Raw genomic sequence first — 15,202 nt, 5'->3', positions numbered from 1 at the left:
ACTGCAGCAAGGTTATGGATACAGAGACACTTCCAGTAGTGTCTAAAGCCAGCATGAGAACGAGTGAGGGAACAGGAGCAAGCACGGGGTGAGTGGTTTATGACCCACAGGATTAATGGGGTTTTTCTGGGTCATTTGGGGTGAATCTGAGTTTGGGGGTAACAGTAGGATGGCTGGTCACGAGTCCTGGGGTGAGCAGTCTCCTTGGAGAGGGAAGAACAGAGGCTGGAGAACACAGCATGGGGCTGGAGATTTGTCTTTCTCAGAAATGCAGTTTCTGGGTATGGGCAGCTGGGTTGGTCCAGATGAGCCCAAAGATTGTCTTCCAACCTCTTCCAACCCAGTGGGATTGAGGATGAGGCTGAGGAAGGACAGAGGGACCAGAGGGGTGCGGAAGGTGGGAAGTGGAGGTGTGGGAAGACATGAGGGGGAGCAGGTGAGTTGGGGGGTCAATGCAGGATTAACAGGGGGGCTGGGGTGGGGGGGTCTGGTGTTAATGCAGGGGATAAGGAAGGCAAAGGCTCCAGGGAGGGTCTGTGGGGACCGGGAGGCAGTGGGTGGTTGGGGAGGTGGCAGTGGGGGTGGGGAAGCTCTTAGCCAGAGGGGTGCTGCTGCTGGGGACAGGAGCCATGTCCCCAAAGAAAGGTGACCTGGCCCTGGCCTACCCACTCCTGAGTGAGCCCAGGGGGGCCGCTGGGGGGGCCGGGCCCGTGTGCTGCCATCCCATAGGAGGGGGCAGCTGGGGCTGCTGAATGTGCAGCTCCCGGGTGGCTATTCCTGGCGGTCCCGCCTGCGCAGGCAGATTGGTTTGCAGGGAGGTGACAAGTGCCAGCCAAAGCCTATAAAAGTCACCCAGCCCCTGTTCTGGCTCAGTGACCTGGTTCCCCCCTCCCAGCACAGCCGTCCCGGAGCAGAGACCATTGGTCCAGAGTAGAGACACCTGGTCCTGAGCCAGGACCCCAGCCTTGGTGTCCAGACCCCAGATCCGGAGAAGAAATCTTTTGTCTGGAGCAGGAACCCCAAAACAAGGCAGATACCCCAGAGCAGAGACCCCAGAATATCCCCTTGCCCAGCCCCTTGGCTTTGCAGAGATGACTGGCAAAACTGCACCTCCAGCCAAAAAACCAGCTCCAGCAGCGGCGAAGAAAAAGGCGGCAGCAGCCCCGAAGGAAGAAGCAGCCCCGAAGGAAGAAGCAGCCCCGAAGGAAGAAGCAGCCCCAGCCCCAGCTACTGAAGAGCCCCCAGCCCCTGAGCATCCCCCAGAGCAGCCCCCAGCCCCCACAGATGAACCTGCTCCCATCCCCACGGAAGCCGGAGCAGAAGCGACTCCAGTGCCTGCAGAAGGTTCCCCAGATCCCCCAGCTGAACTCCCGGCCCCAGCCCCTGAACCTGAACTGGAGAAACCAAAGGAAGGTGAGTGGGGAGCACTGGAGTGGGGAGGGGACATAAGCAAGGCTTGGAGGGGGCATGTACCGGGGAGAAGGGACAGGGGGATGAAGTCGTCAAGGATATTTTTGCAGTGGGATGGGGCTGGGGATTAGGTGGGCTGAAGACAGACCTGGAGATTGAGTGATTGCCCTCCAAGAGCCCTGGTACTCGAGCCCTGTCCTCACCACTGTGGGTTTGTTACAGAGCCACCCAGCTGTCCCTTGTCCCTGGCCGTGGAAGAAGTGACTGAAAACTCATTCACACTGACCTGGAAAGCCCCAGAACAGCTGGGCCGGGCAGGCTTGGATGGATACGTGGTGGAGATCTGCAAAGATGGAAGTAGGTTTGGTGTTTCCTGCCTTGTGAGCATGGTTGTGGGATGGGACCCAGCAGAGCATTTCCCCCAGAAACAATTCCCTTCCTTTGCCCAAATTCATGCATTTTGAATGGTTATTTCCTTTCCACGAAGGAACAGGGTTTGGCTTCAGACAGCAGCGATGTCTTTAGCAGGCACTTGGAGCAGGTTTAGAGTCACTGCTATTTCCAGCTCCAGTGGGGAGCAGAGACCAACACACCCTCTGGTGCTGGGATGGTAACCCAAGTAAACAGGAGGGAAAAGTCCAATCCTCCCATGTTTGCCCAAAATGAAGCATGGAAAAAATGGGGATAAAACAGGAGGATGAGGAAGGGAAGGGTGCTGGGCATGTATTTGCAGACTGCATTATGTCTGGAAGGAGGGTGGCTGTGGTGGGTGGAGGAGGGCTGGGAGGTGGCAGCAGTTGTGATTGTCCATGGTTCTCCAGTTGTATTCCTGGCTGGTGGAATGGGGTGGGTTATAGCAGCTGGACACAAAACGAGTCACACAGCTGCAGCTCGGGGTGTGGTGAAGGAAAGAGAGAACTTTGGTTTTTATCTCAGAATTGATAGGTTTCTGACCACGGCCAGGGATTGGATAATCAGGATAACACCTTCCCAACCACACTGGCTGTGAGAGATGTCCATCAAAAGATGTGTATCAGAAAGAATGTACAGATATCTATGTTTACAGTTACTGTCCTGGGAAAGTCCTCAGAAACTATGTCAGCAAGCTCGAAAAACTGATTTTCAGGGTGGATAAGATTTGTGTTTTGGGCACTATCTTGAAGCCCTGCTGGGCTTTGGGGTGAGAGTGAAGGGTCTGTGTGGCTGGGGGGGTCTGCAAGGGGAGGCTGGGCTGGAGTGGTTTGGGAGATCCAGGTGGCCCATGAACCTCACAGAACCTGATCCTCATCTGTTTAGCTTCTGGCACACATGATGGACACATTCCTGGCTGTGGGAGGCTTCCATCATTGGGCTGGGGCTGGAGAGGTTGTCACGACTGGGTGGGGTGCAGGAGGAAGCCCTTGCATGGGACAAGGGAAGATGCAGCCGTTCCTGGAGGGATCTGTCTGACAGCCACCCAAAGGGTCTGCATGTTCTCCTGGATTGCTTTGGGTCTGCTGGAGGACAGGAGAACTCCAGTCCCTCTGTCGTCACCCAGGGGCCACGGGACTGCTGTATTTGGGCTGGAACAAGGCTCTGGTTGGCTAAAATATGGTGAGATTTGAGTGAGGGCTAATTCAAGCAATGCCAGTGGTGAAGGGAAAGAGGATCTGCTGGGACTTGGCTGCTCCAATGGCATTGACAAGAAAACCTTCTTGTTCTGAAGGTGCACATGGGGACTTGGCACAGCCTGGCATATGTGGGTCACTCTGATTGCCCACCAAGGTCTGAACCAGTCCTTGGGGGTCTGGGGCAGTTTATTTTCTAAATGAGAAACACCTTGAGAGGTTTGGCACGTGGCAAGGCCCTGTCAGCTGGGGCTGGGGGTGCAGCTGGGCTCTGGGCTGAGCTTGAGGTGTCCCTTACACACAGGAAGAACACTTGGAGGGGTCCATCCAGCCAGGGGCAGGTCCTGAGCAGACCTTGCCAAATGTGGAGGGGTTTGTGGAGGCCATGGTGAGCCCCAGTGTTGTCCTGGGGCAGTGAGAGGAGCAGAGTGGCTGGCAGGGAGCTCCAAGGATCTTTCCTTTCAGAAATGCACCTGGTCAGCTGGGAAGTGTTTGCTGGCCCGATGCCTTTTCTTGCCAACGTCCTCGTGCTCCATTGCTGAGCTCCTGCCAGCACTTCATGGCCCACACTCCTTGGCAGGGGTGGCCAACCTCCCCTCCAAAGTCCTTTTTTCTGCTAGTGCCCCAAACCATTCCACATTTCAAAGGAAGGGATTCCTCCCCTCTGGGGTCTCACCTTCTGGGCCCTGATCCTGCTGCTTGGGATGTGTGTCCATGGCACATCCCGAGTGCTGTGCTGGGTCTGTTGCAGGTTCAGACTGGAAAGCTGTGAACCAGGAGCCTTTTCTTTCCACCCGCTACACAATCCCAAACCTGAGCTCTGGGGACAGGATCCACGTGCGGGTGACAGCTGTCAGTGCCAGCGGCGCCAGCGTCCCGGCCACTCTGGAGCAGCCCGTGCTCATCAGGGAGATCCTCCGTGAGTACTGCTCCTGAGGGCAGAATTCCTGTGTGGAATCTCAGTCCACCCCTGCAGCTCGAGGCTTCTCATGGGTCCCATCCAGCCTTTGACAGATGTTTTTCTCAGTGACTATGGCCAGTTCCCTTGGGAGAAGCTTCCTGACAACATCTTGCTGATGTTGAAACTTTGGGGGTGAAGGACTCAAAAGGCAGAGCCCCATTTTCCCTTTTCAAGAGCTCAGAATCCACCTCCCCCTGAGCATGTCTCCTCCCCTTGTCACATCCCCAGTATGCCACGGCACACATTGGACAGCTTTGTTTATTTAGCTCAGGAAGTCAAGAGCCAGTTGTCTGGAGCATGGGAACTTTAATCATGCTGAACTCGTTAATGAATGAGTTGCTCCCATGCTTAGCAAGACTCACATTCCTCTCGGGGTGATGCCAATGTGCAGAGGCTGATGCAGGAGGGCAGGGCCAGTTTGCACTCAGCAAACAGCAAATACAGACTCATTTTCCCCTCTAGAAGGAATTATTAATGCTCAAGCTTTCTTCTTATTCAAAATCAGGTTTTTCAGCTGCTCAAAAATAGTAATACTAACAAAAGTTATTCAAGGAACCAGCAGCTTTTCATAGGAAAAGGCTTGGAGGAGACTATCAGCCTGTGAAAAGGATCCTGCAGGGTCGATCTTCTCAGTGTGCTCGGAGGAGGTGAATGTGGCTCTGGGGTGGTGGCTGTGCCTGTTCACCCCTGATGTCAAAACCATCCCACCAAACCTCCTAGAACTGGGGAAACTGGGGTGTGAGGGACTGGCATGAGATGACAAATGCAGAGTTTGTGCTTTCCACACCCTGTCCCTTCTGCCTGAGCTTTGTCCCAGGCAGATGTACAGGTGGAAAACCCAAAGTGCTGAGAGACCCACACAGAACTTATCTACTGGGTTTCCCTTCCTTTCTCCTTTCCTTTCTCCTTTCCTTTCCTTTCCTTTCCTTTCCTTTCCTTTCCTTTCCTTTCCTTTCCTTTCCTTTCCTTTCCTTTCCTTTCCTTTCCTTTCCTTTCCTTTCCTTTCCTTTCCTTTCCTTTCCTTTCCTTTCCTTTCCTTTCCTTTCCTTTCCTTTCCTTTCCTTTCCTTTCCTTTCCTTTCCTTTCCTTTCCTTTCCTTTCCTTTCCTTTCCTTTCCTCATTTCTTTTCATTTCTTTCCTCCCTTCTCCTCTCCTCCCCATTTGTTGCCTCCTGGCATTCACGTTTTCTCTAGGCCTGCATTTTGTAGATCTCACCAGTTCATTTATAGCACCCCAGGGAATTTTAAATAGCAGCAATCGGACAGCACAGAGCTTAACAACAGGTGGGACGAGTGGGCTTGGGAGGTGGAGAAAGACAAGGAGAAACCAGATGAAGGATCAGTATGGGAGTCACATTTTGCTGGGAACAAGGGAAGGAAAAAGGCCTTCCCACCATGGCTCTTTGTCACCGGGGCCACTGACCTTGGCCAGCCCCCTCCTGTTGAGCAAGGCACGAGGGAGGCACACATAAATTAACATTCCTCCCCCAGGTCAGATTTCCCTGCCCAGCTGGGACTGATGAACCCGAGTGGCAGCACCAGGGGATGCATCCCTGCAGGAATCACAGGGCAAGCAGAGCAGGGACTGTTTCCACTGTCAGGAAGGGTCACCTGGGACTGCCCAGCCTGTCCCTGCACTCCCCAGCCCTCACAGATGCTCACCTCAGGCCTGGTTTATTCTGGTTTATTCTATAACCCCTCCCCAGGGTTAAGCTCATTTAACCTGGGCAGAGACTCCCAGCTCCTTTATGAGGGGCTCTGGAGGGATCCCTGGGTGTCACTGAGCCAGAAAAGTTTTACAGTTGTTCTGTTTGTCCTGGGAAAGGGACACGCTCCATGAACATTCCCTGGTGGGGTTTTTGCTTGTCTTTGTTATGTTTCCTTGGGGATGTTTGCATTTGTCACCAGCCTGAGGCTTCCACGCTCTGGTGTGAGCAGGCACCTCCTGGGTGTGGTGGCACAGGGAACTGTTCAGCACTGTTCTGAGCTGAGGGCCTTGTCCTCGCTGGAAGCTGTGTGCCTCTGGAAAGTCAGGGGGAGAAATATTTCCCAGCTGGGAGATGCTGTGCCCTGCCTTGTTACCACAGGGCTGTGGCTCTGCTGGTTGAGGCCAGGCTGTCTCCACGGCCTGGCTGTAACGGGGTGGGGTGAATGATCCATTGGAATGCTGCCCTTGGGATCTCAGGGATGGATATTCCTCTGGGCTCCAGGCAATGGGACAGGCTAGCACAGCCCTGCAGGGGAGCAGCACTGCCAGGAGATCACAGGGTGGCCGTGTTGGGGTGGATTTTCTTGGTGGCCAAGCAGGGGTGTGTACGGGGAGGGTCTGCCAGGCTGAGGAATGGCAGTTCCTTGTCTCACTGCACGAATTCCTGGTCCCCAGAGCTCCCGAAGATCCGCATGCCTCGGCACCTGCGGGAAACTTACATCAGGCGTGTGGGGGATGCTGTAAACATCATGATCCCCTTTCAGGTAGGTTGGTGATACGGGCTTCAATCCCCTGCACATTTCACTCCAGGTTAGCTCCTGCAGGTTGGCTCATGGGCCAAGTGTGCTCTGACTTGGCCTGGTCCCTGTGTCTCATGGGCCAAGGGTGGGTGATGGGGTGGGAATCTCTCTCCTCTTCCTGCCCAGATCCCATTTTTCCCCTGCTACATCTTTGTTGATGATGCTGCAGTGGGACAACCCCAAGACATCAGAACATGGGCTGGCTGATGCTGCTGTCTCAGCTCAGCCCAGTTCAGCTTGTGCTGCTGGCCAGGATCTGGCCACATCCCTTGGGACCCCACAGCACAGCACTTGGGTTCCTAGAGGGGACCAGCTGCCTTTGGAGGAGGGCAGCCCCAGGGCTGTGTGATGGAGGAGCAATGCTGACACTGGTGGGCTAGGCTGGAGCTATCTCCCATCCTGTCTGGGACATCACCAGAGCATCTTCACCGTGGCAGCTGGCTCTGAAACGTGTTGGCCAAGCAGAGGGAGTGAGAGGTCCCTGAGCTGAGGGCCTTGTCCAGGCCATGTCTCACAGGCGGTTTGGACTCTGCTGGCCGTGCTCCAAGCATTAACTTTCCCTGTATGCTGACTTCAAGCCCTGGTGCTCAGCTGGAGCCTGGGCTCAGCACCTGGGCCATGACAGCACAGCTCTGCCCTGGCAAGTAAAGCTGGGCTTGCTCCATGAGGACCAGGATGTCCATGTGGAGCCAGCATGTTCCTGCCTCATCCCTGGAGCCTGATGGCTTCCCGTTAGTGAGTCTGACAGGAATCAGCTGCAGCTTCTTTCCTGGGGACTGCAGGATGGGAGAGGTGGCACCCGGGCTGCTGCTGCCTGGACACAGCAGGGTGGCTCTGCCACCCGTCCTTCCCAGCAGGACTGACTGGGACCGTGTGCCAGAGTGGCTCCTGACCTGCCTGCTCTTCCAGGGAAAGCCACAACCCGAGGTGAGCTGGAGCAAGGGAGGGCAGCCCCTGGACACCAAGCGCATCAACATCCGGAACACGGCTCGCGACACCATCTTCTACATCCGCCAGGCCCAGCGCGGCGACTCGGGCAAGTACGAGCTCACCGTGCAGATCAATGGAGCGGAGGACAAGGCTACCCTGGACATCCAGGTGGTTGGTAAGCTGAGGATGGGACCCTGCAGGATCACCCTAGGGCTCATTTCTCCTCCTTGGTTGGATAGGTCTTGTTCTGGGTGGGATGTGATGTGACAGCAGCAAGGCAAGGGACTCTGCAGTCCCTGTTCCAGCAGGATCCTCAACAGGATCATGCATGTGAACTTCTGTGCTTGGGGTTGGAGAGTTTCTGCCAACCTTGCCCCTTGCAGCTTCTCATCCCTTGTGTCCTGTACCAGGGTGAGAAGAGATTAAAAGCAAGGTCAAGGGATGGTCAAGGTACAGAATGTGGAGGGAGCAAACTGGGATGTCACCCTGAGGGTGCTTGTGTTTGCAGAGCCACCCGGCCCTCCCCAGAACCTGAAGCTGGTGGATGTGTGGGGCTTTAACGTGGCCCTGGAGTGGACCCCCCCCGTGGACAATGGGAACTCTGAGATCAAGGGCTACAGGGTGCAGAAGTCGGACAAGAAGAGTGGGGTGAGCCTGGGCACTCCTGCTGCTGGTGATGTCCTGATGGGAGAGGGACAGCTGCACTCCCTGCCTCACCCCACACCTTCTCCATCCTTGTCACACTCCTGTCTGTCCTCACTGGTCTCTTTTTTCCTCCTTTTTCCCTTCCAGAAATGGTTCACGGTGCTGGAGCGCTGCACCCGCACCAGCTGCACCATCTCCGACCTCATCATTGGCAACACTTACTCCTTCCGAGTGTTCTCCGAGAACATCTGTGGGCTCAGTGACAGCGCTGCCGTAGCCTCTGGGGTGGCCTACATCGAGAAGACAAGTGGGGACATGTCCCTGGCTGAGGGGCTGGGGAGGGTGGTAGCCAAGAGTGGTTCTGACCTCAGAGTGGTGCTGATGCTGCTGGGCTGGTCGCCAGGACAAGACCAGCAGGGGTGAAGCTGAGCACCCCCAAGGCCCAGAGTTCCCCTGTCCCCCCTCTGCACCTCATTTCTCCTTTGGGGAAAGCTTGTGCCACGTTCAGCCCCCTGAGAGGAACCAAGGCATAGATATCCCTGGGATGAGATGGAAGCAGGAGCTGGGAAGGGTCAGAACAGCCCTGGCTTTGGCTCCACAGCTCAGAGCCAAATCTCCAGCAGCCCTGCTCTCCTTCCATCTGTTTCTGTCCTGCTCCCTGGTAGCACACGATGATGTAGGGTCTCTGCCATCTGCAGAGCTTCCCTCTGACTCTCATTTCTGTGGACTGGGATTTGGTGATGGAGTGGGAGATGCAGAGTGTGCCCGGCCTGGCTCTCACCTGCTGCACACAGGATGTGTCACAGTGGGTTTGGGGATTGGCATCCCCCCTGCTCTGTGCTGGGCCTGGGCACCATCATCCATCACTGGATGAGGAAACTGGGCTGTTCTGAGCCGAGGGCCAAGTCCTTGTGTCAGGCCAGCTGACACCTGGCCTCTTACAGGAGGGAGCAGAAGTGGTCTTGGGTACCTTGTGCTGAATTCCTGTGTTGGTCAGCCTGGGAGCCTGAGCTCTGCCTCAGCTAGAATTAATTATCTCCTTAGAAACCACATACCAGCCAGAGAAGATCCCCCAGCGGGACATGATGGAGCCTCCAAAGTTCACACAGCCCCTGACGGACCGAACAACCACCCGGGGCTACAGCACTCACCTCTTCTGCTCTGTCCGGGGCTTCCCCCAGGTTGGTGGCTCCGTGGACAGCATAACCTTGGCCTGGGGACACCAGGGGGGCTTTTTGTAAGACGGCTGGAGGTGTTTGGGAGATGTTGGTGCTGTTGGATTAGGGTTGGGTGAGGTTAAGGGGCTGCAACTGCCCTCTGAGTGAAACTGGGGCATGTTTGGGGTGTTTCTGCAGGTGGGTGGGAGACGTCTTAAATCAAGCCATGCCCTGTTTCCTCTGTGCTGGGGGAGGAAGGGTGGAGCAGTGGTTATGGCTCACAAGTGGGAGCTTTGGATCTTCAAAATGCTTCTGACTGTGAATCCCACCATGGCCACAAGCTTCAGGCAGGGCCAGGGCAGAGGCAAAGAGAGGTGGCATTTTGGGGCCAATTGGATTTCTCATTTCTTTCCCTGCTTTAAAATTTCAGCCCAAAATAATCTGGTTGAAAAATCAGATGGAGATCCGGGAAGATCCCAAATACATAGCACTGATTGATCAGGGTGTGTGCTCCCTGGAAATCCGCAAGCCTGGCCCTTTCGACGGGGGTGTCTACACCTGCAAGGCTGTGAACCCCCTGGGGGAAGCCTCAGTAGACTGCAGACTGGATGTGAAAGGTGAGATTGGCTGAGGGGAAGGAGAGCCAGGAGCCCTTGCCTGCCTTTTCCAGGTCTCACTTTCCCAGTGCTTTGGTTTGTCCCTGTTTTGTGTTGATCCTGGTTGTGAGGGAGTCTGAGGACATCGGGCAGCCCTGTGGAGCTGCACCTTTAGGCTTCTTGGCTTTATGGTCTTGAAGCATCTTGAAATCACCGTTCCTCATTCATGGGGGAAAAATGGGGAGGTTTCTGGAGGAAGGCAGAGATGGCAGAGCCAGAGGAGCTGCGGGAGGCTTGGCCCAGCCCTGGCTGCCCCTGCTCCTGTCCCAAGCATGGGGGAGTGTGGGAAGCTCCTCTCCTGCACCTGGGCTGCTCTGATTCATGTCTTGGGATTCTTCCCACACTTCCCACTCACATTTCCCTGCCTCAGCAAAGCATCCAGAACAGACCTGCCCCATGTTGCTCCCCACAGCCCCTCCTTGGCCCATGGGAGCACCACTGCCCACATACCCTCTGCATGTTCCTGTGCTGGCCAGGTGTCCCTAAACACTTCTATGTCCCCTCCCATGGCTTTCCAAGCACACTCCTGCCACCAGACATGCTCTGCCCCACTTCCCACGCAGGCAGGGCTCCAGTTGGGCACCCCAGCACCCCAGATGCCGTGGAAGCTCCAGGGCTGTTGGTGTGGCACAGAGTCAGTGCTCAGCTCTGTGGGAGCTGCTGCTCAACCCTCCAGGAGCAGAAGTGTGGCCCCAGTCCCGTGGTCCCACAGGCACATCCTCAGCTGTGCAGGGGCTCTGTGGAGTCACAGATCGATGGTCTGTGTGGGAAGTGAACTCAAAGCTCACCCAGTCCCATCCCCTGCCACAGGCTGGGACACTTTCCAGAATCCCAGGTTGCTCCAAGCCCCATCCAACCTGGCCTTGGACATTTAGGCATGGGGCAGCCACAGCTTCTCTGGGCACCCTGTGCCAGGGCCTTTCTGCCTTCACAGGGAACAATTCCTTCCCCATATCTGGAGAAGCCATCATATAGCTATGATAGCCCATCTATCCCTGCCCTCTGGCAGTGGGAAGCCATTCCTCCTTGTCCTGGCACTCCAGACCTTTGTCCAAAGTCCCTCCCCAGCTCTCCTGGAGTCCCTTCCAGTGCCTCCTCTTCTCCACATGAACAGCCCCAGCTCTCCCAGCCTGGCTCCAGAGCAGAGGGGCTCCAGCAGCTCCACGTCCTTCCTGTGCTGGGAGCCCAGGGCTGGAGGCAGCTCTGCAGGTGGGGTCTGACCTGAGTGGGGCACAGGGGCAGAATCCCCCCTGCCCTGCTGCCCATGCTGGGGGATCAGCCCAGCTGCCCCAGGAGGATGAGCTGGGCAGTGTTCTGGGGACACAGAGCACCTGGGAGCCACCCAGGCTGGGATCCCAGGGGACACTGGCCAGGAGCACACATTGATGGTGGTGTGGGGGATTGCCTGGAGCAGGTGTGTGCAGGAATGGGGTGTGCAGGAATGGGGTGTGCAGGGTTGGGATGGGGAGGTGCACATTGGGGTGAGCACGCAGGCACTTTTGGGAGTCAAAGGGGAGTTCAGGGATTTTTTGTCTCCTCTGCTCTCCTGCAGTGCCCAAGTGAGGACAGATGAAAGGACAAGACAAAGAGCAAGGTAGGTCTGGGTTGGAGCACCAGAATGGAGGGAAGCTGGATCGCTTCAGGGGGCTGGAGTGGGCTGAGTGTCCTGGATTAGCCCTTGTCACCAGCTGATGGAGTCCCAGCTTAGGTTTTCATTGTCCCGTGGCTGGAGATGCGTGAGTGGGGTGGGATGATGAGCCTGAGGGAAACCTGTCCCTTGGTGAGGTGGAGGGAGGGCTGTAAGTGTGGCTGGGACACATTTCCCACCCATCCCTGACTAGGGCTCTCTTGGTGCTCTTCCAGGATTCGGATCTCGTTCCTTTTCCCAGGTGGATCCTGCAGGTGCCAGGCAGTGGTGGGGCAGGTGCTGATGCCCCTGGCCATAGTCTCTGCACACTGCTGGGCTGCCCCTCCCTGGCAGTGCTTTGGGGGCTGCACCTCAGCCTGCCATGGCAGGGCCCTCTCTGAACCTGTCATTGCCTGTGACAACGAAACAAACCCAGCTGAGGGGCTTTGGTCCTAATAAAAGCCACCAAACTGCTCTGTCCTGCTTATTGTGGGGTTGGCTTGGGTGGGGGGATGTGGAGAGGTGCCAGGGCTGCTGTGGGGTCGCATAGGATCCCACCCAACCAAGGGTGGAGAAGATGGGTTTTGAGCTTGGAAAAGAAGGACCAGCTTTGTGAAACACATATAGAGATTACTGAACTCAAAGGAGCCCAACAGGAGAAAGAGAATGCAGGAAGATTTCCTTCTGGAGCAGGGGAATGATTCTGACTGGGGAAAAAGAAATGGCACATCAATGTTGGGGCATCTTAATGCTTCTTTATTGAAGCACAGGTTTTTTATCCATGCCAGTGGGGCAGTGGATCCAGCCAGGAGCTGTCACCTCCTCATGGTGGGTACAGGACATGGTGATGCGTTACCCAGAGGAGGGGACTCCTCCCTGTGAGCTGGTGTGCAGGGTGAGTTATCCCTTCAGCTCTGGGCCAGCTCAGGGCAGACACTGGGTGTTAGCAGAGTCCAGAGGGACCCATGGAACACACGGTGACCTGGAGTCAGTGGCACGGAGGTGATCTCTCCATCAGCAGCACGAGGGTAGGAGCTCTCCCAGCTGCATGGCAGCTCCGTCATGGGGCCAGCCCCACATCCTGTCCCTGTCCTGGCATTCCCAGTGTAGATGCAAATCCAGCCTGGCATCCACAGATTGGAGCCCATCCCCTCCTTGGTGCCACAGAAGGCAGTGCCCACGATTAATTGGATCCCTCTCTGCACCATCTCTCCTGCAGCCCCTCTGCTTTGTCCCTTTCTGTCCCCAGGCACTTTCAGCCCAAGCTGAAGTCCAGGGAGTGTTGCTGTTCCAAGGGGCTCACCACTGGTGCAGCACCTGTCCACACCAGGGTTGTTTCCACCATCAGAGGGCATTGTCAGATTAATTTTATCCCACTGCTGGTCAGGCTGGGTTTTTGAGGTGGTTGGTACTGGTGGTAATGCCACAGAGCAGAGGCTGCAGTCCCAGCTGGCAAGTGGAGAGCTTGTTTTCCTTGGCATGCTCACACCTGTTACTGCTTGGGGTGTCCTGTCCCCCTTGGTCTTCCTGGCACCTGGCACATGGCCTTGGCCAGTGGGATTCTTTCAGGGCCAGGTCTGGAAGCAGGCTGTGGGCTGATCTCCAGGACTCTCATGCTGCACACTGTGCCCTTTCCAGGCCCTTATTTCAGTCCTACAGAGCACAGACTGCATTTGTAACCCCACAGGGGACTGAGGTGGGCGACAACATCCACTTTCAGTGAGGGCTCCCCGGGAAAGGTCTGGAGAGCACAGAGTGGAAAAATCCACTGGATGTTATTTTTAATGAAGTAACCATTCACATGCCCTTTAATTTATGAGCATCCCAGTCACCAGTTTCCTGGGCACCTTAGCAAGGATCAGGCCAAAGCGTCAGCTGCAGAAAAGCAGCAGAAATAAGATGCAAATGGGAGTCTGAGCTGGGCAAACAGCAGCACAAATCTGAATGCAAGGTACTGCTGTGCCAAGGGACCACAGCCTTGGCCTGGGGCGTCCTCTGCACTAACCTGGGGTTGCAATATCCTCAGGCACTACTGATATTGGTGCTCCATGAGACCTGAGGCGCTTCCCTCTGCCCTCTCCAGGAGAAGGCACAGGACGTGGCAGGGTGGGGGCACGGGAGCACCGGGCAGAGGAGCCATGGGACATGGGATGCCTCATGGGAGAGGTTCAGCTCTGGCCCCAGGTCACTGCTGATGCCTGGGAGGGGGATGTGGGCTGAAGTCTGTGGTTCCCAAGGGCTCAGCACCAGCACAGCAGCATCTACACCATGGGAAGGCTGGGAGGGTGCTCAGGACTCCTCTACTGTGATGAGTACTGAGGGAAGGATTTTCTCCTGTCCTTGTCATTGTTTTTCTGCTCTGCTCCTGTTTTTCCCTGTGTGGTCTGAGCCAGGAGCCTGGAAATACATCAAGGTGCCTGCAAAATGTGGGTGGCTGAGCCTTTCATCTCCTGTCTTCCTTGCTGCCCTCCTCATCCCTCTGAGCTAAACAGAGCTTGCTGCAGCAGTGGGAGAAGGGACTCCGGGTTGCCCCAGTGCCTGTGCTGCACACTCCCAGCATTGCTAAAAATCACCCATCAATCTCACCCGTGCAATGTCCTCCTTCTCTCTGCACCCCCAGTCTCTGTGGGAACTTGCTGCAGTCACTCTGCCTGCTGCTGACATCCCTTCTGAGAGACACGACCCTGCTGGGGCAGTAAGACCTGTGCTGTCAATGGGAGCTTGGTGAACGAGGAACGCTGATAAGAAAAGAATGCAAATCAACTCAAATTAACTTTTCCCACCACCAATTCAGCCCTGGAGATCTTGCTGCAGAGCAGGGAATGGCACTTCCAGCATCCAGAGGGACCAGAGCTGGATGAGGGATGGTCCATCTCCAGCCACACCCTCCTCCAATCTACCCACAGCTGAACTTCAGGGCTGGCAAAATGCAGTGGCAGCATCAGCAGCCACAGAGAGCCTGTAGCTCTCCCCCACTTGTTCCCAGAGGGGTTTGGGTTCCCCTTTGCCCCCCGGGCTGGGGAGGTGTCTGCATTAACCCACAATGTTTGAGTCAAAAGAGTTTGGCTGCAGAGGGAGGGTGGTAGGGAGGAACATGGGAGGTGTGGGATGAACAGCCTGGGAGAAATTTGCCAATGCTTTTCACATGAAATGGCCAGGAGAAAGGAGGGAAAATGACTCAAAACTAGAATAAAGGAGAGGAAGACCATTGGAGAGGACACCCTCCCTGGGGGCAGCTTGCAGGGGTAGTGGGTGCTGCTGGGACCCATAGGGAGCCATCGGGGAAGCAAAAGTGGTTTCTGCAGAGTTCTCTGGGATTATGCTTCAGGGTTTCAGCAATACCCACCTCTGCCCACCTCTCTGGTAGTGCTGAGAGCTGGAGACTGACCCTCTGCTCCTGGGGTGGTGGTTTCACCGCCCTGTGGGTGCTGGCAATGCCATGGGAAGACTTTTCCTATCTCTTCCCATGTCTCAGCCTCTCCCTGGTTACAGAGGGTAAAGAAAGGACTTTCAAACTTAACTTCTTCATAAATCCCAGTGCTCTGGATTCTCCTGGTTCTCAACATCTTCACTCCCACAGGGCACCCCTTTGTCCCAGTGCCCAGGTGCCCCCATGGATCCATGGACAGAGCGTGAGGTGCCCCCAGCACCACCAGCACCACGGAGCTCAGGGTTTCCATCAATGGCAGGGCACCTTCTGGG

The 15,202-nt window shown here is 56.0% G+C and overlaps 1 protein-coding gene across 1 annotated transcript; it reads left to right on the top strand.

The window, feature by feature from the left end:
* Positions 1-867: 867 nt before the first annotated feature.
* MYBPH (myosin binding protein H) lies at positions 868-11,974 on the top strand. The gene is made up of 11 exons (XM_058855539.1): positions 868-1,413; positions 1,633-1,767; positions 3,769-3,936; positions 6,361-6,449; positions 7,395-7,590; positions 7,924-8,063; positions 8,208-8,367; positions 9,105-9,241; positions 9,648-9,834; positions 11,426-11,467; positions 11,737-11,974. The coding sequence occupies exons 1-10, from the start codon at positions 1,092-1,094 to the stop codon at positions 11,434-11,436; spliced, it is 1,545 nt and encodes a 514-aa protein (XP_058711522.1). The 5' UTR covers positions 868-1,091; the 3' UTR covers positions 11,437-11,467; positions 11,737-11,974.
* Positions 11,975-15,202: the final 3,228 nt, after the last annotated feature.

Source organism: Poecile atricapillus, chromosome 23 (genome assembly GCF_030490865.1).
Source record: "Poecile atricapillus isolate bPoeAtr1 chromosome 23, bPoeAtr1.hap1, whole genome shotgun sequence".
Lineage (NCBI taxonomy): Eukaryota > Metazoa > Chordata > Aves > Passeriformes > Paridae > Poecile > Poecile atricapillus.
Note: the sequence above shows the minus strand (reverse complement) of the source record. Positions and strands in the feature narration are given on the sequence as shown.